General features: G+C 41.0%; 1 protein-coding gene across 1 annotated transcript in view; it reads left to right on the top strand.

Annotated features, from left to right (window-relative positions):
- The window catches only part of nbeab (neurobeachin b), a gene marked incomplete at its 5' end in the record, with an annotated part of 240535 nt that overhangs the window by 126038 nt on the left and 88573 nt on the right, over positions 1-25924 (top strand). The window contains 3 exon segments of the mRNA XM_080772482.1: positions 3708-3816; positions 7330-7496; positions 18671-18795. Coding sequence (XP_080628608.1) covers positions 3708-3816; positions 7330-7496; positions 18671-18795 — 401 coding nt within the window.

The raw sequence follows: 25924 nt of genomic DNA, 5'->3' as shown, positions 1-25924 counted from the left end.
AGGGTTTGATGAGGTCAGTGTTGTGATCTTCATATATGGAGATCCAGCTGATGATAGTCAGCTCCACATATAGAGATCAATGTGTTGGTTCATCTCACGTCACAGAAACCACAAGTGTGTCACGAGGCGTGACGGACTGACAACCTTCAGGAGTGTGTCACGAGGCGTCGTGAGGCAATCTTCATATATGGAGACAGCCTGTATGGAGCGTGTAATGTCACGAGGCATGATGGACTCGACAACCATATATGTGTGAGTGCACTAGTGCAGGAGTGACGGACGGGTTTTGCCGGTTTTCATAGTAATCTGCGGTCGCTTATTATTATAAAATGATTAGCCTACAGGAGATAGCAACAAAACAAAAGTTACCCCAAAAGCAGTGGAAACCGATAACACAAATGTTTTGAAACTGATTAATACCATGAGGCTCTCAGCCTAAAAGGTTTTTCAGAAACACTGAGCATTTTGAAACACCAACAGATGCATGCCTCTGGGACGTCGCCTTTTCTTCAGCTGCACATTTTATTGCAGAAGAGAACATCAGCATGCACCAGTGTGTTGCCCTCTCAGGCTCTCAAGTATAGTATCTTCATACATGTTACATTTTTTTTACTGACAGTACAAGCCTCGGAACCAGAAGAATCTGACAGCAAATTCTTTTTATTTGCTCTGGCAGATGCATTTGGCCCCCATTCAGACAGATTTCCAGGCGACCTCTCTTGGGCCAATCACAAGTGTTTATCTTGCATGGGGCGTGTTTCATACGATGACTGACAGTCTGCAGGTCCGTACAGTGCAACACACCATAGGTTCATAAATCTCAGATCAAACTGTCAAACTAGGCAGTGCTGATCAATCAATATGAATCAAGATGTTACTACATTTCCGATTTCCCACCTCAAATGTTTTCACAAACAGCTTTAAGAATGAAGACAGATGAGCCGCCCAGCAGTCAGCACTACGTTGTTTCAACTTTATTTTTATTTGTCAATTTCACACAATTTCACAATCAGGAATACTGATCCACAATTTAGGCTCATAATTCTTGGGCTCTGAGTCTAGCACAAGTGAGACTTCAAGGCAGCAACGCAACACTCTTCCATGGGCTATAGACTGTAAGGCTATTGGTTATAGCTATAACCAATATTGCAACGGGCAACGGATAAGGGATCTCTTAAAGGCAATGGTACGTGGACTGGTGATTGGTTTAATTATTGTCGCCCAAACCACACCTATGCATAATATAACGGGTAACGGAGGTGTTTTAGGGATTTAGACATTTAACCAAAATACTTTAGTGGGGGAACACCCCTTCCCCACTGCTAAATCCCAAAACAGTGTATTTTGAAAGATCAGATGAAAATGGAGCCCTATATGTCCTAGTTCCTTACAACCCACGTGGCCTAAGTGGTTTGTTTGAACTGACATAACATTGTCATCATTAACAGGAAATCACCATCTCAAACTATGAAATGGGTGCAGTAAAGTGCAAAGCCTATTATATTTTCCTCCCAGTAAGAGAGGAGTTGTGTAATATTGCCAATGTATTGTGTGATCTGTCTATGTCTATGTATCGCAACGTTCGAAACGGCAACTCGGTGGTGTCTCTGGTGGCTCAAGTTAGCTAGAGACGTCGCGGTTCCTACTAGTAGTATAGGAACGGGGAGGCGGGACAACGGGGGACTCTATGGGGAGTGGTGTAGGAAACACTCGCTAGCCTCTCTGTCTGTCTGTCTAGTCTGCAGAGCGATGGTCACTGCTACAGTCCCTTTTGGGAAATGTTTTATTTCTACAATAAAATAAGATTTCATCATAATGGTGTAGACTAGCATAATAAACATTTGATAAACTCAAACTGGGCATGTTCCAACTAAGGCCAACTGGCAAATCAGCAGCAGAAGCAGGCGTTGGCATTGGCCTGAGGGTTCAACTGGCGAGTCGGTGACTCAGAGCAAAGTGCAATGACACCCCACAAGGTGTGACATTTGGGCTGTTGAGGATAACCGTCAATGTATGTGTAAAATTAAACTCAGTCTTCCTTGCCCCAAGACATTCAGCAAATGTCATTACAGTGCAGTAGCCTACGTTTATTTCAAATATAATTATACCCCATTTTTTATAGGTGACGGTTACGCACACTGCTATGCCCCCTTTTAGACAATCTTATCCCCCACAAGATTTGTGTCAACAAGATTTTTGTTTTATGTAGGCAATCCTCCCTTTAGATTTGGCCATATCTTGTATGCGAAGACCATGATGTCACCAATATCAGTAGGGTTTATCCGTCCATGGAGTATGAATGTGCAAACGCACAGCAGTCCAAGGCAATCTAGTACTTTTCAAAATATTTGCTTGATACCAAAGTGACAGACAGACAGACAGACAGCTGCAAGTTATGCAAAATAGAAATGGTATTTACAAATGGTATTTACAGTCCCGTCGCAGTCCCGCCCCCTCGAGAGACCCGGAAAAGAAATCCCGTTAATTTTCCTCATAGTCTTTTCAGAAAGTATTTATTTAAAGACGTTTACGCCACGGACAAAGACAACTCTTGTCGTGACAAATCATGACAATAAAAACAAAGAATTAGAAAGTAGAAATAAACGGCAGGCACTTTTTTTTTTGTTTTTCTTCTTTGTAATTTTTTGTTTGGTCCAAAATATTGTGTTTGTTGTCACGACTCGAGTTGGCTTCGTACGACGCTTAAAAGGTCTTTAAATAAATACTTTTTGAAATGTCTATGGAAAAAATGCATTGGGATTCATTTCCTGGGCCTGGCGTCGTCATGAAAGGGGGCGGGACTGCGACGCTCTATTAGGGCATAGGATATATTTATTAATTCTATTCTATTCAATTTAATTGAATTCAAGTCTATTTTCTATTAGTACTGTGGGTGGGATTTCACATTTTTTTATACACAAAGCTGTAAATTGGTGAGCAATTGTTCCCACTGCAAACGGCACCTCAGCTTGGCTACTCTGTTGGTTTCAAATCCTCAGTGTTTCTAGACTTTCTTTTCTAGCTGTGAAGGTCTATCTATAAATGACTGCTTGTCAACAGTTAAAGGCTGTAGCAGCTGATGATTGCAGCGTCGGGATTACTGCCTCTCCTTGGGACATAAGGGAAATTACAGTCTGTATCAAGCACTGGAGAGGAACAGAGCCTCTTTAATTAAAACAAAGCTGGCCTAATGATGTGTAAAATGGCATATAATCTCCACACAATAGCCAGGGTGTATTCAATTATTAAAGAGATTGGAATTTAAATGTAAGTATGGGCATGGGCCCCCGGAATCAGCCATGGAAGATGTGGTCTATGGCCTGAGTTGTCAGCAATATGGGGGCTGGGTGGATGTTCTGGTCAGCGGAGAGCGATCCACAGTCAATCAGGCATGTGCCAGACGTGCTTCAGTGCCCTAATGACACCCCATTCCCTCCTTAATGCTACAGAAGGATCTGTCACTGACCTACAGCCTTGCTGCATAATACAGACAAATGATGCTGATTACTCGTCTCCTCTCCTAGGTGCCACAATGTTGCATTAGCCTTACACACCACAGTATAGATGCTTTGCTTAGTGGTACTGTGATGGTACTATAGATGGGAGCTAATAAATATCTTATAATACCCTTTGACTAATACAGTATATCATGCATAATGTGACAATCATGTAATCTGTTGCATTCAATTGTTTCTGTACTATTAAAGGCTGCTCTGCCATGCTATGAAGGACCACATAGTTCGTGTTGCCAATGAAGCTGAGTTTATCCTGAACAGACAGCGGGCAGAAGATGTCCACAAACATGCTGAGTTTGAGGTACAGTACTGTTAATTCATGCAGTGTTGTATTCCATCTCAAAATGTGTTAGAAGTGAGCACAGAGGATTGCAATGATTAACTGAAATATTAAACAAGTATAAGTTCAAACATCATACATGTAGCACCTTTTTGCTTGAATGCAGCGTCTAGGGATTCAATCGTAACATCTGGCATGGTAATATTGCGTCACTGTGCTCATGTCCTCTAAGGGAATCCTGTTATGAATTGTAATTGTACTGTGTGTTACTGGCTAATCTTATCCTTGTGGAGGATTAGCTTCCTTACCCTCCGAGTCCTAATGATTTTAATAATCGTAAGTGAAATGGTACTCCAGTCAGTGCGTTCTTGGGATTTACTTGTAAGCCCACCCAGTTATGGAATGACCTCCTGAGACTGTATTTATCTCCAGCATAACCACATCCGTGTCACTCTATGAAGTACACCACTGTTTTAATCATTTAAGCTTTTAAGTTTATCCTAAGGGTTTTCTTCAACAAACAAAAACATGACACTTTCTAACAAAGTACTGCAATTTAAAGTAAGCCATTCTGGGGAAATAGGCAGGTGACACACATGCATCCTTTTATCAGCATTAAGGACAGATATCAAGAACATGTCTACAGTACAGTAAGTGTTGTCGATAGTTCATTTGAAGTTGGGGGTGTGTGTGTGTGTGTGTGTGTGTGTGTGTGTGTGTGTCACATACACACTCTCAGTGACACACACACACTTCCGCCACCTATGTTAGCAGCTTTGTAAGGAGTGATGAGTTTCTTATCTGGGAAAAGCAGCCATCCTCAGACACCTGCTTGATATACAGTTCTTGAGGATCCTTGACCTGCTAGATAAACTGGAAGAGACGGCTAGATATGCAATGTCAGGAGAAGGGGGGGATTGTACCTGGCCTCATCCGTTCTGTCTGCCAACTCCAGACAGCCAACACTTTTCATCGAGGCCTGACGCTACTTTATTACCCCCTCTTCAAGATGGAAGATTCGGGAGGCAGATAAGACATTTTTACAATTAAGTTGGTGTCAGGGCGAAGCTTCAAATCCTTTAAAGTGATAAATAACGTTTGATATTTTGTCAGAGCATCACATGGTAACGTGAGATGACAAGCAGAGATTGAGTTATCTGCCATATGAAGAATATGTTGAGGTATACTATCTGACAGAATTCAAATTTAAGGAAGGAAATTCAATTAACTTCCAGCTTCTGTTAGCAAATTAGATTTTGAATATTAGCAGGGGATCTCCCCCAGGGCAGCATAGTAAGACAATCTTGTTTTAGCAGCAGAGATGAAGTCTGATGTGCTCATCTAGATTACTTTTAGCCACCTGGAATACTTAGAGAGATGCAATTATTCAATCCACAAATTCCTATATGGGCCATTCTACCGATTCGGTTCAAATTCAGTTGGAAATTGTGTGAAATTTGTATGCTGTTTTGGAAATATTGACCATATTCATGTTGCACCAGATCTAAGTAATATATTTAGTAAAGGCACACTCAATTATCAAATTGTATTTGAATAATTTATTGGAATATCTTTCCTCTCCCAAAATGTGTCACTTCCGAAACATAGACTTTCGAATAAAGATACTTATTTGAATTATTCTTTTTCAATTCCCCCCTGTACAGACCATTTTTAAGAATTTATGTAGGTGGTTCCACAATTAAATACATTTAAATTGATATGTTAAGATTTTCTTTATGTTGAATTATTGAGAGTAATCAAAATCTAAACGCAATATTCTTTGTAAAATGCATAATGTTGATTATATTGATTTCAGCATTATTTGTAGTTTGCATTACACATACACCTAACCAATCATGATCTTAAAATATTGGTTGATAACTCACTATCTTTGATTTTAGACAAAACAACCAGTGTTTCAATAGTGACTGCACTGTTTCGGTAGTGACCACAGCATTGTCTTTACAATGTGGTGCCATAGTCACTTAACTATTTAGCTAAATATTAACTCATAAGATGCTTTACATTTGCTCAAGCTACTACTATACTACTAGAATTACTAGAATTAAGTACATTAAAAAGCATAACATCCAATTTCGTCACTACCGAAACAATCATGTCACTATTTATTTATTTTTGCTAAATATGAACTCATAAGATGCTTTGCTCAAGCTACTACTAAACTACTAGAATTAAGTACATTAAAAAAGCATAAAAATCCAATTTGTCACTGCCGTAGTGACGAATTGTTTCGGTAGTGACTTTTTCGCTAGTGAGAATTTTATCTAGTTTTTATCTTAACTCTACAATGCTAGGCAAAAAATGGCTAAGAAAAACGGCTTTGAACTGATATACATGGATAGAAACATCACATTTAGCAGAAAAACAAAAATTGTTTATAATTTATGAGAAATTATGTGTTTCGGTAGTGACTCCTTAAAACCACACACTGATTTTCAGACTTTGGAAGACATTAATTTCAGACTGAAGTGAACTAGCTATACATTTGGTCATGATGAACATGAAGTCTATGTCACTTCTTGGTGAAGAGTGTGGGGGTGTGGCTTAAACCAGGCTCCATCTTTTGACTTAAACTCTTTCTGTTTCGGTAGTGACATGAAAACATGGGACAGCATTTATTATATAAAGTTTTTTAATTTAAAATAAATCTACGAAATCAATTTCATTATTTCAACTTCCCTAAAATAAATCAAATTGGTGTATTACATTTTCTTTTTAGGAAATTGACAAATAATTTAAGTAAATTTTCATGAATTGACATTTAGTGGTTAGAGGTTGGGAGTCGGGACAGCCACCTTCCAATAGGAAGTGACACATAAAGGATGGTTTTTTATATATTTAATTTTATATTATCTCAATTAATGTATTGTGATTAATTGGACCATACTATGACATTACTACAGTGAAAAGTATGAATACTTAATTGTTTTTTAATATGTGTTTTTCATTGTGTGACTGCAATTTGAACCGAATCGGTAGAATTGCCCATATATGCAATATCATTTTTGTAATTTTAATGCATATTCCTTACCCTTTCATCCTGCTTTGGACATTTAATCACAACACTATTTGACTATTATGGATGACCTCATGAAATCATGCAATTAAATCACAACATGCATGGAGTGGAGTGTATTTCATGAAAGGTTATATTATATCTGGATGAATTAAGAATATTATTATGTTTTGCCTGCTAATAGCGCCAAAGCACACTGCATACAGGGAACCTCATCTGTCCACAGTTAGAGACTGGGCCACCTTCATGGGCTCACCATGATTTACTGCACTCCTCCAAGGGAACTGAAATATATCTCTCAGCTGTCCACTGATATCTTTATGCACTCAAGTGTGTTGAATGAAGCCATAACATTTCTCTGGGTGACAAATGTGCCATTAGAGGATATATATTCCCCTGGCTTTTTGCAAGTAAAACAATTACAAATGTTATTAGTACAATGTCCAATATAATTCTCTTTGCCATTCTCTTTTGCCATTCTCTTCATGTCAATGCAGTCCAACTGTGCCCAGTATGCTGCAGACAGAAAGGAAGAAGAGAGGATCTGTGATCACCTCATCAGTGCTGCCAAACACAGAGACCATGTTACGGCCAACCAGCTAAAACAGAAGATCGTCAACATCCTCACCAACAAGCATGGTGCATGGGGGAACCTGGCCCAGAGGTACACATCTCACCAACAAGCATGGTGCATGGGGGAACCTGGCCCAGAGGTGCGTGCGTGTGCGTGAGTGCGTGCGTGTGTGTGTGTGTGTGTGTGTCTGCGTGCGTTTAATGATGCACCTTCCACTGCCCCTTCATATTATAATGTCTCTGGAAACACCTCACATTAGGGCCGGCAAAGACCACACTCAGACAAATATATGACAAGTGAGTGCTGGGTTGGGACAGTGGCTGGCCCGCGAGTGACTAATTCCCGTGCCAGTTGCTGTGGGCTCCCCCACCGCCCACCCGCCTCCCCGCTCCTCTGGCCGCGACCACTGGTCCATGCTAGGTCGAGCCCAGAGGACAAAAGTTACCTGCACACCACAGGAGACGGCAATGAGATAGGACCACCAGTTAATATCATTTTCCCAGGATCCAATAGGGTCAGCTATTGGGTCAGCAAACCCAATTACACTCTGCTGGCTTAATCCCCAGGGGACAGTTGATTGGCCTGTGGTCCGTCAGGCTGGGGTGGAACAAGACGATTGCAGGAGGAGGGAGTTGCGGGGTGTGTGGGGGGGTTCTGCTGTGTTATCCAGGCTCCCACTGACCCTCTCAGTCACACAACACAGCACCTGGTGGTAGTTGCAGCCTTCCCCATGGGTCCTGTTAAAATAACTGCCTGCCTCGCCGCCAACCACTCTGCTACATACAAAGCTCTCAGTAAAGACGGTCTTAAAAAATAACTCTCAATCGAGGATTAGGATTGGGAGTTGTCATAGCTCTGGTGCTAAAAATACTACATGCGCTATACAATAATGGTGCGGATGACTTTACAGTATTTAATATATTATTTTTACAATAGAAAATACTATTGCATACCATTAGGGCAAAAGGCAAAACTGGGAGGTCTTTACTGCTCCTTATATGGATGACATTGTGATACTTAATACTTGACTCTTTTCAAAAGGCAATGTGTTGATATTCAGCCAAATACTTTAAAAACTGAGTTTGGAGCTCTATTATGATGAAGACCAGGAGCTTGAAAGACGGTCATACATGATTAGAGAAACTGCTCCTGCTGATTTGCCAAAACTAATTTTACCTCCTTTGCTGACACGGTAGCTTTGGCTTTATTAAATTATGAAAATATAATGCAGATGGCTAGAACTGGACTTGTTTTATGTCTTAAACATTGTTTGCTAAAATATATAAACTGGTGTGTAATTCATTTTTAGTTATATTGTGCTGCTTACATTTGCAGTATCTGTTCAAAGATTTGCCATTCAAAACAACACATCATGCATGGATATGTTTAGGGTTTCCCTTTTCATGGAGTCATTTGATCAGTCTGGGAGTCATTTAAGCTGTGCTATTTCTCTACATGCTGTGTGATACGCTAGATTTAACCATTTTAGACTTGATAATTCTATATCATGGGGCTGACGCAGCAGCAACAAACACCATGTCTCTGATAGGGCCGATGATATCCAATCATATTTTGTTATCTGATCAGTTATGTGCTATTAATATTATTACATAATACATTTCTGATTATTTGAATTGTGTCTGAGAATATACTGCTTTGAGTTTAGTGTAGGTACTCATAAAACGGACTAAACATTAGCTGAAGTAACCATGACAAAATATACTGGATTGGATTCTGAGCCCTTATTCAAATATTTATGGAAACCTTCGCAGAGGCGTAGCATTTGCATTGAGACAAAAGATTATTGAGCGTGGGTGCATTGTAAATGATACCACAAAACTTCCAACAAATTCTAATTTAATGGTAACCTGCTGGGGAAGAAAAATGATGCAATATGCTCTCAAGCTCAAGGCAGTGTTGCAGTTCAGCGGCTTAGTCTTATTCAATGCTACATTAACTTTCCCATTTATGCTGCTCTTGTAAAATATAAAGCCCTCAAGCATTTTGAGGTAGCTGTCTGTTATTTGTGACTGCCCATGGAGTGTGTGTGTGTGTGTGTGTGTGTGTGTGTGTGTGTGTGTGTGTGTGTGTGTGTGTGTGTGTGTGTGTCTTCAGTTGTTAGTGTTTGTTTTCACCCTATGTACTAAAATTGCTTTCCCTTTTACCCATAAGTTCTGCCTGGAGACATGCTATAGGATATTGATCATTTTCTTAGAATTCTGTATATTATAAACACAATTCCTCTAATACAAGGAGCAGAAAAACAGTGATTGCTTATGTTTATGTTTAAGCATTTTTCCTACCTCTTTTTTTTAGCATGAATTTGTTCCATTTTTTCAAGGCATTCAGAATGATGAAGCCACCTGGCTAGGCAGGTCTTTTGAGCAGCAATAGATGTGGCAGGCCATAAGCAGTATACAGGCTGCATAACAAACATCTGCAGATTATTAGCAGCAACGCTAACCCCCTTCCCCTGTCACACTGTTGTGTTCATTGTGGCGAATGGTGTGAGTGATTGTATTTCAGACACATAACACTACAGCGGTGACAAAGAGATATTCTCCTTGTGGCTGGGAAGCTTTGCAGTCATGTGACCTGAGTGAGGCATAAACAGATCAGACCCTATGGAGGCCTGCGAGATCATAGTATATGCTTGGCTGATGATGAATGTCCCCCGTATTGAGTCGGCGTAAGAAAATCAATACTCCTCAAATTGAAACAGTATAGGGTTGTATTGATCCGCCGTGCTAAATCAAAATGAGGAGGCTTTGATACAGCTTTCCAAGACAGCTCTCTGCCCAATAATGACACACTATCAATTTTAGCTTTGCACTGATAAATCAAGTTGAAAATTGGATGTCAGACATTTTTCCAGGGAGAGAGTGATTTTCACTGCCCTCTGGTCCCCTCTGCTGTTGACCTCTGAACCCTGCCAGTGGATTATAAAGTTCAGTCTCCTCTGAAGTGAAAGGAGACGTCAAGGCGAGGCTGATGAATTCATCAAGGAATAATAACTTTCAAGACAGGAGTGCTTTATGCCTTATTTCAGCTATGCTAAAACACTTAATAGTCACTTGCTACAGTATGACTAGTAGTTAATGTTTGCTACAGTATGACTTTTTCTTCTAAGCAAAATAAGTGACAATTATGACTTAATGTATTGTAAGTATCAAATAAGTATCACATTTTTATTAAAAATATATTCAATTTGAATTCCGATGTATTTTGGACAATGTTATACTCTAAACGATGTATTCTATCCAAACATCCCAGTGATATGAACTCTTTAGGAGTGTTAAAATGACAAATTGGAGACTAATATAAAAAATAAAATACCCCTTCCATAACAAAATTACATTTAGTTAAATATTTCTGTGGTTACATTTCTGTGGAGGCATTTTTCTGATGGGGCTAGTTAGCCTGCTTATAATTGTGGAATAAAATACTTCATGTAAACCCAGCCACATACTGTCATTACAAGTATTACAGTCATAGAAACACACTCCCGCCAAGATCGTAATACAACTTGTAACACATTTTCCACTCTCACTTGATCTTGTGTATCATACACCGAACACCTCCATTAATGCATCACCACTTCACGGGTACTAATTGTCCTGACACGGCCACCCGAACAGAAATGTAAAACGGGCTGAAGAAGACAGAGCTCCTTTTGTTCCCATGCAGGTGTCTCTGATGACATCAGCAACATCACTGACATCTGACAGAGAGAGGAGCCCATCACCCCAAGCCCCCCCACAGCAGACCTTAACCTAACCTGACTGATCTATTGATTGTCAACGTTTCTCCTGTATAATTACTTTTTTTGTAGCAGAGAGGGAGAAAGGAGAATGGTGGCATATATTGATCTGCGGGGAGGCAGTGAAACAGCCGTTTCCCTTGGCTAACAGTGAGTTTCATCTCTCACGTGTGATGAATGGTAACAATCTTCCCTGTGGATAATAACTTTGTGATGGAATGAGCCTTTTACTCACAGTCTGACCGTAGTCTCAGGTCTTGTTTGAAAGGGTTATCAATTCTAATACTAGGCATCTCGAGCTGAGGTCTTTGGAACATTGCCTGGGACAGGGTTAAAAGCCTCTGTGGGATGTGGGTCTGATGACCCTCTAAGGGACAGTGGTAGGCCAAGGTCTTGGGGTTTGGTTTGAAGATAAATTGCAGGGCATTTCAAATATGATCCTCTATGTCTATGACATTCAGAGCGTGGATGCCTTTCTGCTATCCTACTACTGTATATGATCTTGCATCAATAGAATAGAATAGAAAACAACACTGCAGTGTTACAGCTTGTGTTTGTTATGGATTAATTCAGTGGCATGTTATTTCAAAACGTGTTAAACCCCATGTTCCAATTGTAAGTGGACGACGTTATGTCCATTTTCCCATTGCTCTTGACCTACACCGATCTCTCTTCCCTTGAGGCATTCTTAACCTTGCAAACTCTGCTAATTATGTCTGGAAAGAGGCCCATTCACACAATCATCAATTTCAGTGCAGAAGAAATTGAGCTGGGCATCGCTTGACTGTGCCCCATTTCTGATGAAAGATGGAGGATCCACGGCGCTGGCAAGCCAGGGAGAGTTCACCCAGCCACAGTACGGTTCTTCATCCCTAGTTTGATCACCTTCGTGCATCTTCATTACTCCACATGACCCCGGGTTGATCTTGTTTCTTAGTCTTTTCCTTTAACACTGGTCCGGTAGTCACTCCTCAATGAGCCTGCACTCTTAACAGAATTGTCTTGGATCAGTATTCTCTTTTATGCAACACTAACACAGTGTTGAGTGTTGTGACGATAAGAAATGAGGGGAACTGCACAGATGAAAGCCCTCTGACTCTTTACCATTTCCAGCCCTCAGCATTAATCTGATCATGGTGTCGACCAGCGTCGTATCACACCACCAGTGGTTTCCAAATGGTGTGCCGTGAGTCGTGAGATATCAGGTGTGTCTTATGATATGATTATGTGGCAACCACACATTATTATTGCAATAGAACTACAGTATACAAAAAGTTATGAATTATATTTATTTTATTTTGAATGATTTACTGTATCAGTACTTTATGAGCACTCATTTCCCAATACAGAGGCAAATTATAAACTTTAAAATATATATGTTTTAATCACTTTCAACCGGTTACATTTGGGGCATGTCATGATATGCAAATGTATTGCACTCATTTCCCAATACAGAGGCAAATGATATCCGACCTGAGAGAGTTGTTGGGGAAGTAAATATTACATTTATTATTTGGCTCACTCCATGGTTTACTCTAAAAGGACGGCCTTGCAAAAATATTCATCGCCATCTGGCTTCCAGTTACCACTTTTTGATGTACGGTTTTATTTTCTTTTGTCACAGAAGAATGTGGCATACAAGGGTGACCAAAAAGAATGCACTGGTTGACAGACATTGTTTTCATGGTTTCCCCCCACCACTTATTTGTCTGTGATGGTTCCCTGATGATTTTCATGACAGCTGGAATCTCTATCTTTAGATTCCATTTTAATTTAATCAACGAACTGTCTGAGCAAAATAAGCTTTTTGTTGTTTTGTGTGATAGAATGTTTGTCAAGTTTGTGGAAGGATTCCCCCTATTCATACACTTGGATGCAATAACAGGTGATCAGGAAGCAGGACATTTTTGTTTTTGACAGGCAGTCATGTTTACGACCTTGGGGTTATATTCGGTTAGTGAAAAAATTCCTAACAGATTTAGTTAACTGTATTCCCAGTCTGTAGGGACAACAGAATAGGAAAGAAAAGACAGTTTGTTCTCATGGAGTTCCATTGAAGTGTGTGTGTGTGTGTGTGTGTGTGTGTGTGCGCACATGTTCAGTGTCCAAATCGCATACTGAAGACGGGCCATGGCCACTGCTGTATTCATGTGTGTATGTGATGGAAACCAGTCATTGCCGCTTTGAATGGAATTGTCGCTGATGGGTGGTATTTATTATAATTATCCCCTATTCATGTCACCAATGGAATCTCTTAAGATGACTATAATGGTGTTTTATTGAATCACCATGCCCTGTTACTTCCTCTTTACTGCCCTACACAAGTCTCCTCTATGTGAATAAATAGGATTTTGCTTCATCATCTATTACTGGCACTGGTTTAAATGAGTGATTCTTCTCATATTTCTGTGATCGAACCCTGTGCACATTTCAGATGACTGTTCTGTTTGAAGTTACTTTGTAAATGATAGATCTTACAGCCTTTCATGGCAAATTTATTTCATTCAGAGCTATAACCTTGCAGACAAGGCAAGTTTGGAACAAAAAATACACTTGGCTGATTTGGTCTGGCACCACTCAGTTGTGTGATTGAATTTCCACTCCCGCTGAAGTACTGAGTGACCAATCAGGGCTCAGTTAGCAAATATGAGGTGGGTTTAATACCAGAGGCATTTTTGAGTGGTGCAACCACTCCAATGAACAGCAATGTCCGTGCCCGCCTATGTATGTGACGTTAATGAGCACGAGTATGACTATTAGTACCAGTAGGGGTGCTGTTGTGCCAGAAACAGAGAGAGAGATAGTGCTGTACTAATGAGAGAGAGAGAGAGAGAGAGAGAGCCGGGGGGGGGGGGGTTGCGCCACTCAGTTCACACGGGTGTGATTTTTATTTGCCGCTTGAAAATGCAGGTTCCACATATGGATTCCAGACTAATATCTATGCAGTGATGTTTGTCTGGACATGCCAGCTTTGTGTGTGAGCATGCAGCAATCAAACGTATAATGCACACTGTTCTTTAGCCTTTTATCTTGTTCCAGGTAGTGGATCAGCAGGAATCGTTCGCATTATTTTTCTTTTGCAGCTCTTTGACCTCAGGGTGACCCTTGGCCTAAATCACTCCACAGTGGGCACCGCACTCCCTTGAATCCTTGCTGCTCTGCGCGTCAAGTTTGAAGTCGGTCTGTCCCGTACATGCACACGACCATATGTGGACATAGAGGTTGTATCATTTGGCTCTGGACAACTGGATCTCCATACACTATATGCCTGCCCTCCCATTAGCCAATTTTAATATAATTATAGGATGATTATACTTTATTTATTGCTTTTCTTTCTTTCTTTTTTTTTTTCAATTTAGTGGTTGCTAAACACCAATTCCCCCCATGTGTGTATATATAGTCCCTGTCACTGCCACAAACCCTGTTGTTTATCTATGGAGGTTTTAGAGCGCCACATGTCGCCTCTAATACACATGTAGTCGCCATATGTGTCTCCTCTCCTAACAGTGAGTATCACCATGAGGGCATAACATACACAACACATGTGGAGGAACACTATCCCTGGCACTTCCTCTGCCTGGCCAAGCTGTAGGTGTCGCTAGTGCAGTTTCCTACCCATGAACACAGCAGTTTGTGTTTGTTCAATATGTGTCTTTGAGTTTAAATATAAATAATTATTTGTCATTTAATTAGGCTTATAATATTTTAAATGCACTTGGTGCTTGGTATGTCCGAGCTTCATTGTCCATTTATTGGATTTTCTGCCCCTGGGGGGCAGCAAAACATTGGATCTCATAATTGACTGCATTCTATTTTCTTTTCTGAAATTCACAAAACACCCATTCAGCAGGTGAATTTTGTTTGAATCGCTGATTCTTAGTTGTCATTCCTCCTTTGTCTCCCTCTTCTGTACATTGGAAACTAAAGGTTTTAACATTGTGCTTGGACCCCGATCATTGCACCTTGCGGCTATATATCTTTAATTGTTGTTGTTGGGTCCAGACCCTTAACACGCACCTGTGATCAGCTGACAGCACAGGTATGACCCAGTCAGTGTCTCAGTTCACTTTTCCAAAGACACTCTAGTACTATTTTAGAAAATATCTGGATTTGGGCAAATATGAGGAAACAAAATGGCGTCTGTTGCCCTGAGATCATAATTTGCACCAAATTTAAAAATAACTCATTCCAATATGGGTTCATCGCACAGCTGTCAACCCATGCCTTTATAGATAGATGTTATGTTTTTGCTATGAAACAAATAATGATGTATTTATTCTTCCTCCTTTAACCCTTTTATTTGAATCATGCCTGTCAGTTTCTTCTTTTTGCCTTTGACAAACGGAACACATTCCCTGTAGACTGGGGGAAGTTAGATCTGGCACCACCAAAACCCCAAGACCCATTCTCTCAGGAGAGATGTTCTTTAAATACATATTTTGAAACAGAAGAGGAGACATGATCATCTTCTTTCACATTCATCCTACTGCACTTAAGAAGTCTAAAAGCATCCATAAATAATGGTGCCCCTGTTGGTTATCAGCACTGGAAAATTAGCTTTTAAAATGCAGTTTGAAATCCATTTGGGTGATTGATTGATGACAGGACTAATACATTTCACCAGTTTCTAGGAGGCTGGCTCACAGTCATTATTTATGCTTGTCATGAAGCTAGACACATTTGATGTGGAAAATAAGGGAATCAAATGCCAGCTTGGCCTAATACAGGACACCATTGGATGAATGATTTGTGGTTGATAGCGAAACGATACTGGAAACTATGTTCCAGAAATGCATAATATCACCTACTGGAATACAATGTCTACAGTCTAGATAGTCCAGGAGGCCCTACCACTAAATGACTTGGTTCTGCTAAGTAGACAGTATTAGATTACTAATAACAGAAAACTGCACAAATGGATAACTGCATAAGATTTGAGGAGAATTATGCAGGGATGCAGCTTATCCCATTTTGGGCGGGAACCCCTTGTGTTTCAAGCATTCTGTTAAACTTTAGCTATTGAAAAATAGCAGATCTACAAGCTCATAGCACGCCACCGAGTGGCTCGCTATGAACTTGTAGGTCTGATATTTTTTTTAAATCATACAAATGCGGCACAAATCTTTGAATAGGTATATTCTTTCAGAGCAACGTTTTTTTTTCCGGGCCTAAATGGGTTATTTAGCGACAGAGCCTCATAAAAGCTTTCTGGATATGAACAAGCGCCCAGCCTGGTTGTGGCTGAAATTTAAGCCACCTGAGACGCGTCTTTCTAGAAATGTGTGTGAGCTCAGTAGCCCCCCAGCTGTGGTCCTCCTTTGGGAGCACATTTCTCCAGAGTTCTCCTATAGACCACCCTCGGAGAGAGAGGGGTTCCTTCATCACGGCACTTTGACGCAGTCCAAATCTGGTCAAATGCTGACCACATGGTCTAGAATATCACAGGTCCATAAAACCACATCCAAAATGAAAACACGTGCAAGAGGGAAGGAGGGGAAGAGAAATCAAATTGTTAACGTCTGAAAAATCTTGGTTAATCAATCCTCGTAATTTAAGGTTTGGTTTGTTTGGGCATTCTAGTCATATTGAAGATATATGACAATTGTTTGTCTTTTGCTGAAGTTGTTCTAGACAAATTATTATCCTCAACTAGACCAAATTTAATGAATCGAAAGCATTTAATACGATTGGGTGGGGGAAATCTTCAAAGTGGCGGGTTTCTCCCCCACTGGCATCTGCTGTCTATTTGTACTGAGAATTACAAGACATAATCTTCAACTGTAATCGGCCAGTCGCCTACAGTGGATTTACATTTCTCACACTGCGTAATCTCCCGTTTACAATATCATTTGCGTGGGTCTCTCTTTCCACCCACTGACATCTCTTTTGCTCGGCTAAGCTTTGAGCTAAGATTGACGGGGACGGGGGGCAAGCTCTAGACGTCGGGTGTTGCTTTGCATACGGCAGCTTGTGATACTTTTTCTTGCATGCAGCTTGCACACGTACGGTATACGAGCGACTCATTTGATTGATATGTAACTGAAACTGAGCCCTCATCACTCTCGGAGCCTAAATAAGTCTCCTGAGCCTCTTGATTTCTGACATTTGTAGATATCATATTCATAGAACAAGGAGGGTGTTTTTGTGATGTGATCCCGCTGTAACACTTCAATCTGTTCAGACTGCCTCTGTATTATGGCAGGAGGAGGCAGAAGCCATACAATGAAATGTGTGGTTGCCTGCCAAGGACTTACTGAATCATGCACACAGTGGAAAATTCTTGGACTTGGGTAGCCCAGTACTGGTCTAGATCCAAGGCATTGTTTGGAGCTTTGTGTGGCTAGCTAATTTTGAACTTTTGAACAAGGAGTACAGGCAACATTTCTAGACAACAGCACAAAGACAACCGTTGAGTAGGTTGTGCATTGCTAGAACCTACTTTTTGTGTGTAATAAATTGTGGTTAAATTGTTTAATATGCGAAATAAATCGTGCTTATTATAACGCAAGGGCCAATGGAGTATTTGGTTCCCCCATCTATAAATATCTGTTTAAAACATGCAACAGGATGTCTTTTGTATTTCCTCACCTTTGGCTGGAAATGAAGGCTAACCGCACACCAGCATGATGTCATCACCTCTTACCACACCACCAATTACATTCATCGTCACTCTCTTTTTTGCATGTTCCTCTGCCCAGTTCATAGTGAATTAGACTGCACTGTCTGCTTTTCTTTTCAGCACAGTTCCCTCTCAAGGAAATACAAAGGCTTTGAAATATCTCCAGCTAGTGCACACTTGGATCAGGCAGCACTTAGTAACCTGATGCTAGTCCTGGTGCTTAATGGTTTGCATTAGCTGCAAGCAATAAAATTATCCCAGGTCCTCACTAATGTTGGAATAATCATTTACAAAGATGGTTACCACATGCTGGAACAGTTTTCTTCTTTTCCCCCTTTTTTACAGCCCTAATTCACTGTTATTAATAATGAATAAAAATGCAATTTCTGTTGGGTTGCTCCAGGGCCCTGGGAATCATTTCAATGAATATTTCAGCACATTATTTTAATCATGGCTCCGTATATGCAGGGAGAGCGGGTTATTTTATAGGCTCATGCCGCAACGCAAGACCCCCGATCATTAAACCCCACGCTGTCTGCGTTGAGGGTCCTACCTTTGATTTACAAGACTTGTTAAAAAACATTGTAAAAAAGGAGCCAAGCTGCGCCATTTATACTTGTAATTTGATGCTGTATTTGTTAATGGGACTGCATGTGATTTATGTTGTGCAGTGGCTGCTGCTGCGCCCTGCCGCTCTGATGCTATAGGCCTTAATCGAGCTAGCATCACTGGGCTGCTAGTCAGCCTAATAAATCTACTATGGCCTGATTCTCTTCTCCCCTTAGATGTTGTACTGTGATAAGGCAGTGGTTGCTGTAATCAGGCCATCACTGAGGGGTGTGTGTGCTGTCTAACCCACTTGTCCTCCTGTCTCTCTCCTCGCAGTCAGCTGCACCATTTTTGGCGTCTGGACTACTGGGAGGATGACCTGCGCCGGAGGCGGAGATTTGTCAGGAATCCCTTTGGCTCCACCCATTTGGACATTGGGTGTAAGTCACTGGAGGACTATGGTGAGTGTATCCTCTTCACGGTGGAATCAGACAGGTTTTTTTTACACTGTCAGGCACTCAGATCTACATTGTTGTTGAAAACCACAATAGGAAACTCATAGAGTCATGGGCATCATTATATATATATATATATATATATATATATATATATATATATATATATATATATATATATAGTATGTATATTAATACACTATTACACACACACACACACACACACACACACACACACACACACCTTTATACTGTATATATACAGACATATATAGTATATATATTTTCCAGCTTAGCTGAAAGAAGTTCAGCGCGGTTTTTTATAGGTACAATATTTATGAGCTCTGTCAAGAGAACATGGCACTTAAAATTTTATTGCACTTTTTTTTCATTTCCACCACTGCGCATAGTTGCGAGCAAATTGGATCGTGCACTTTATTGTTTTGCTCTTTTGTCTGGAACTTTCCTTGTTGACCCAGCTGATCTTGTCCTGTTGCCCACCACATTGTGTCAATTTTGCCTCATGTCACGCAACACCGCCTTTTAAAGGGAAGCAGTTCAATACTATTAAGCACCTTGGCCCTTTACTTTGGACTGTAATCGAATAGCAGAGCAGATGTATTAAGGGAACAAGAGCAAATCTATTGATTCTGAAACCCAGTCTTTTTCTCCCGTCTGATCAAATACGTGTCTTCTTTACTTAATAGGAATATACAAGCAAAGCATTCATTAGTCAGTTGTATGTTTTGGTGATATCGCATTTCTCTCTCTCATTTATAGGCTACCCATTCTGAATCTTTGTGCAGTTTCTGCAACGCATACCTGATGGCCACAGTGTGCACTGACCTTGTGTGTGCCTTTGTTTTTTGGTCTACTGTGTGTGACCACGGGTTGGGTTCAAGATGTCATCTGGCTGGTTTCAGCACTAGTTGTGTCATGGTTGCAGCAAGATAGTTACTGCCAAAACATAGGCCAGCTGCTGTCTCACTTGCAGGTGGTCCGTATATGAGGCAAACATACAACAATTATACTGTCTGCTTCAAATTTCACTGTGGTTCCATTTTCTTTTTTTTCTCTACCGTGAGAGACATTTAGAGGCACTCGCCTGATTCTTCATTTTGTCAGGATTCATGGTGGCAGTCGCAGATATGTCTAAGAGAGAGATGGAGTGACAGAGAAATGCAGAGATGAAGAGAGTGAGAAGGAAATGACATGTGTAAATGATTTTCAGCTGGATTCTCACCCACAATGCCAAGGGGCCCATGAAGTCTTTAGCTCATTGAATCACCAGAATACCTGTTTGGTATCCATTGATTATCCCTGATGTCTCTGTGTGCAGTTGATTGAGTGCTGTTTGAAGTGACGCTTATGGTGGTTCTAATGAGAGGAATAATGTATACGGTGGTCATGTGAAAGGGGCCGCTGTGGTCAGGTAGTTCAATTTATACTCTCTGAGACGTGAGGTGTACTTTAAATCTTAATCTGCCAGACTTTCATGTGGTTGTAGAGCGCAGGCTATTTTCCTCTTGACTTGAAATCGGAGGAATGTTTTGTTCTTTTGCAGAGCATCAGTGCATTTCTGCAGTCGTGACAGTTGGCAGCTTGTGTTGAATTTACCTTGACAGTTTGTGTTTTCATGGCTTCTCACATGTAATTAGGATGAGGTATGGCATTAAAGATATGAGCTGTCATTAGCAGATAACCCTGGTGTAGGCGGTCAGAGGTCGCATATCTATTAGTCTCACTTTCCAAATTTTGTTTCCTGAGATTTGACAGCCTCTATTGAACGTATTACTCGGAGTAGGTTGCCAGCTGGATTTGAGTAGAAGAAACCCAAAGAGGCCTGTTGGAGTCAGCTCTGGAGAGTCATTATTGAAGCTTGAGAAGAATGTGGGACTATTGGAGGAATAGTCGGTCGTCCAAAATGAACGTACAGCCCCCTTTCTGGCAGCAGGATATGACAATATATGTGCTCAGGCACCATCTTGAGTTTGAAGAGGGCAGACGTACACTGTTGTGTTCCTATAGTAAATGTCAATCTTACTAGCTCTCTTGGGGAAAATAAAAGCAAGCAGGAAAGAACCAAATCATCATTTAATTTTTTTCCCCCACAAAGAGCATTTCAGTCAGTGAGTGGCTTACATGATTTTGACAACATTCAATCTTCTGGGTTTTTTCACAAATCCGTTTGAAGTAAAAATAAGATTTCTTACTCTAGAAACTATTTGATTTCTGTGAGTTGCTGTACCTTGCCGTTGCTGTACCTTACCTTGCGCACACACGCACCTGCGTGCATGTGCCAGTTCTGCTTATCATAAGCGACTTTGGGCTAGTTTTCCTGTAACAGCTTAATATTCATAGTTGCCCGTTGCTTTAGTCTGGGCTTATTTCTGAAGTGTAGTTGCTTATTTTGGCTTTCTTTCATGATTCTTTTTTTAAATAGTGGATGTAATAGGGCTCAAGTGGTGAAACTGGTTGCTTCTTTTGGGCTTGTTTTCATAGACCTTGTTTCACTCACAGAATCTGGCAAGCTAGCTTGTCACCAAACTGGAGCCTCTGCAATGCATCCCGCACCCAACAAATCACAATTTGTTTTCGCTAGCTTTGCAGTTGATCAATTGGTATATGAATTGAGAGTTGACATTGAATAATTATGGTATCTAGTTCACACTGCACGAGTAGTCACTGAAACATGACGAGTCAGACGAGCAGACTGTAGAGAAACACTCTACTGTGTAGAGTATTTACCACCTTATCACTACAACACGGATAGCGTCGGCCTCGGCCAAAGATATAAGAAAGGTAGATGACTCACCCGCGGATGCAAAATGCGGATGCAAAATCGTGAACGAATCTGTGCAATGTGGAGTTGGCTTAAACTTGCCTAAACTTCTTAGGCATTTTTTATTATTTTTTAAAATAGTTAAAATAGCTCACGGCTATTTTCACTATTTTAAAATGTGTTATTTTTAAACAATTAGAAGAAGACAGGATAGTTAACTACATTGATTACATTCATTACTTTGTGTTGTTTCTCTGTTATTTTCTTGCATCATAATGGCAAGGTGTGTGTGTGTGTGTGTGTGTGTGTGTGTGTGTGTGTGTGTGTGTGTGTGTGTGTGTGTGTGTGTGTGTGTGTGTGTGTGTGTGTGTGTGTGTGTGTGTGTGTGTGTGTGCGTGTGCGTGTGCGTGTGCGCGTGCGTGCGTGCATGCGCCTGCATTTGAGGTTGAGCATATTTGTGTATCGGGTACATTCATGGGCATGTGTGTAAGGAGGTTAAACTCTGCCTCTTTGTCTATTAGGAGCCTTGACAGCTTAGCCAGCACATTCTGCTTCTGCCCTCTGCCTGTAATAACCTCCCCTGTTACAGCCACGCTAGCACCACTATCGGAGTATATTGTTAGGTGATTGGAATTGGGCAAGCATGAAATGGAAGTCACGTTAATATTGATCCAAGTGTTTAACGGGGTGTCTTATACCTCCACGTGTCCTTGCTGTCTTAGTTCAGGTGAGCAGCTTCTCTCAGACCTATTGCACGAGGATGTTCCTAGACAGGGGTCTTTAAGGCTTCTTACAAGTAGAGAAATGGCACCAAATAATATGTGCTGCCATGTGCTTATGATATTCACCGGGCCCACCTTCTTTATAAGAAGAGACCGTGCAACTTTAGAGGGCAAAACGCATTCTATAGTCTGTCCAGAGCTAATCTCACATGTTTAATATTTTTTACTTGCGCAAGCAGCTAGAGCACACAAGTACTGCTATCAGCGTTGTTGGTGTGTGTGTGTGTGTGTGTGTGTGTGTGTGTGTGTGTGGGTCTAAATGATTTAGAACAGCAGTTGTAATAGACAGTTAGTAGTAGTTAGTAGCACTAATTTGTGTGCAAGCCTGCAAGAGAGAGAGAGAGTGCATTTCTAGTTTAATTATGTTTTTATAATGGAGGTCAAAGGGGCTCTGGACAAGCTGAAACTTTGCCCAAAGTCGTTTGGAGTCTTACGTCATAAAAATAAGCACAGATGGAGAGAAGAAGATATCGTTTTGAACCTCCAGCACCACACGAGATACGAACATCCAGGATATTGAATAGAGTATTCTGTTAGGCAGCTCCTGCGCTATGTAAATGCTCTCACATCAAAGTTATCAAGTTTACTTCAATGACCTCAAAAAAGGAAAAGGGGAAAAAAACTGCACAAAGAATGATTGCTTGCATCACAGGAAAAGCTGTCGTACGTTTTTCCTCCATTTTCATCTGTAAATAAAAGTAATGAGACAGAGGGCAGAGCTCCATCTCCCTAGCGGTAATGCAATCCCATGGACTGGACTTTTTCTACTCATGTGGAATGTGGAACCCATGGAGAGGGTGCGTAGGAGGGGAGAGGCAGGGTCTGTATCCAATACAGTCTGGGAAACATATGAAACAATTCACTGAGGTACTGTAGCAGCAATGCTGCATATATGCAATATTTGGGTTGTCACACAAAATAGCATAAGAGTCATAATGGAGAGGCGTTAGGTTTGCGATTTGGCAGAGACCTGGATTTCTATTGTCTATTGATTTTTTTTGTCTTTATTGTGCCGGTAATATCTATAGCATTTGATTGATGCTCATAATCCATTCGTACTGGAGGCTTGCAAGATCGTTATATTTGCTCTTTTACAGTGTATCTCATCACTCTGAGCACACTGTTGATGTCTTTCATTATTGACCCTCTACAAGAAACTTGTATTTTTTTTGGCATATTATTTATAGTTTAAAATATTGTATTACCCAAGTATTTGCACAATCAGCTTTATTTTCCCAAAGAGAAATTCTTGTACAGGCTAGTTATGGCTTAAGTAAAACATCATGTCATGGATTTCTTTTTAAGGAGTGGAGGTAGAGTGGTGTAGACAGGGTGTATAATCCATAGGAGACCTAGAAAAACATATGCTCCCTGACTCTACTGGGGCTATAAAAATGAAAGGGCCCGTGCCACAAACTACTCCAGCATTCTTGCAATATATAAAACGTAGACCCGTGGCAACAATATTATAGTAGATTCAACAGTCGCTTTAAAAGCCTTTGAACTCTTATCTATCCCATATTGAATAGTAAAACTACTGAAAGCTGAAATACTTCCAGAGCGGGGGCCCTTCTCATAGATTATAAAGTTTATTTGACCAGAGGTTTAGCTTGTTCACAAAAGCATACAGCCACTTAATTTCATCACCCTGTGACTGGAAGGGAAAATGTCACCGTTTCTGTGTATATTGTGAAATGGAGCAAATATAGAAAAGCTATTTCTTCTTCTTTTTTTTTTTTTTTGAAGTTGTTCACTTGCATACTGTAGCTCACCTTTGCTTGTTACGTTTAGGAAAGAAATAGACAAATAAACAGGCCAAAAGCACGCACACAAAGGCCCACCCCCGTTCGATCATGATTAGCTATCCTTTTTTTTTATGTTTATTTTTTTTTAGCTTTCGCCTTTATTTTATATATTTTATGGAGGGACAGACAGTAGGCTGACAGGAAATGGGGAGAGAGATGGGGGGAAGACATGCAGTAAAGGCCGTCGGGATCGGTAGTCTAACCCGCGGCACACTGCCAGACTGGATTACCAGCCAAGGTGCCTGGACCACTGCGCTATGGCCCAGGCCACCCCTCTCTTTCCTGATTGGATGAAAGCTGGGCCACCTAGCCAAAAGAGAAACCTACGTTTTTTTGACCCCAGGGGTTAACTGGGGACAGGGAGGAACTCCTTATATGGTCAGCACATTCTATAGTAGGGAGAGGGGGCACGTTCGCCTCACAGCTAGAAGGTCCTGGGTTTGATTCCCGCTGGGGACACTGTGGGCGCTGGGGGCGTGTTCCCTCCTCCGGGTCATCAGTGCCCATACCCGAGGCGGGGTTGGCGAAAGGGCCTTTCTGTGTGGAATTTGCATGTTCTCTCCGTGTCACCAAAAGGGTAGGTACCCTCACAAAAACATGCAGTAATCCTGGTCTCTAAAACTACCTCCCCATGGCCAGCCGGGGCGCTTGATGGAGGGGAAAGGAACTGGTCGGAATAACGTGTTCCTTCCATGCGCTACGTCCGGCCGGGGAAACTCTCCCCTGTCAGGTGAAAAGAAGCAGCTTGGACTCATGCATAGAAGGAAGCATGAGGTCAGTCCACTGCCCCCCAAGTTGGCAGAGGAAGTGTAGCGCCCAGGATTACATTAGATAATTGACACTGGGTGAAAAAATGGGTTACAAAATTGTGGGATAAAAAAATTAGAAAAAAATATATAGTAGGGAGAATTATCACAACAAAACGAAAAAATAAGTGATATTTGAATTAAGTGAAATCACTGAATATACCTTTAATCGCATTTACCAGGGGTCTGTTCTTCCAGCATATGGATGCAATCTATAGTGAAATCTTGAAATCTACCCAACCATGATATAGTTGCTTAGCTAAAATTGCTAAGGTTCTAGACTATTATGCAATAGGAATACAGCCCTTGATATGTAAGCAACCTTTTTTGGATCAGGGCCCACTTGAAAATATGCACCCATCTAACCACTTAACACGGCAGCTGAATGGCTGGTCAGTTGGGTGGACCGCAGGCATTTTCAGAGCATGATTTTATTTTAATGACCAATAAATCAATTGTGTTCTGGCTTGGATCATTGGAACGAACCCAAGTTAAGTTTCTATTTATGAGTACCACAATGAAAACAAATTTTCAAGGTTTTAAAAAGAAAATACCATGCTAGTCGATATCATCAACAATTCAAGAAAACCAGTCAGTCAGTCAGTTTGTCTGTAAACACTTCCTTAGCACAGAGCAAGTGTATTGACCTGCCGTTCATGTGTCACACAGTGAAATGCATGTTGGAAGGGACAGAGATTAATGTATGGGTCACAGTTTTCTGTGCAACATCGCCATCATGCTCTCAACAGCTACTTTGGCCAGCCACACATACAGAATTCCACACGACAAATAGAGCTGTGACTGGCTAGCCCGGTCACATGCCGATCCCCACGGCAAAACAGAGCTGTGATTGGCCAGCCTCATCACTACGCTGTGAGATCTGAGATACACTACATGCCCATCCGGCTACCACTTTTTTCTACCACCACATCTATCTATCTATCTATCTATCTATTACGC

Source organism: Protomyctophum bolini (assembly GCF_963924005.1).
Source record: "Protomyctophum bolini genome assembly, chromosome: 9".
NCBI classification, from domain to species: Eukaryota; Metazoa; Chordata; class Actinopteri; order Myctophiformes; family Myctophidae; genus Protomyctophum; species Protomyctophum bolini.
Note: the sequence above shows the minus strand (reverse complement) of the source record. Positions and strands in the feature narration are given on the sequence as shown.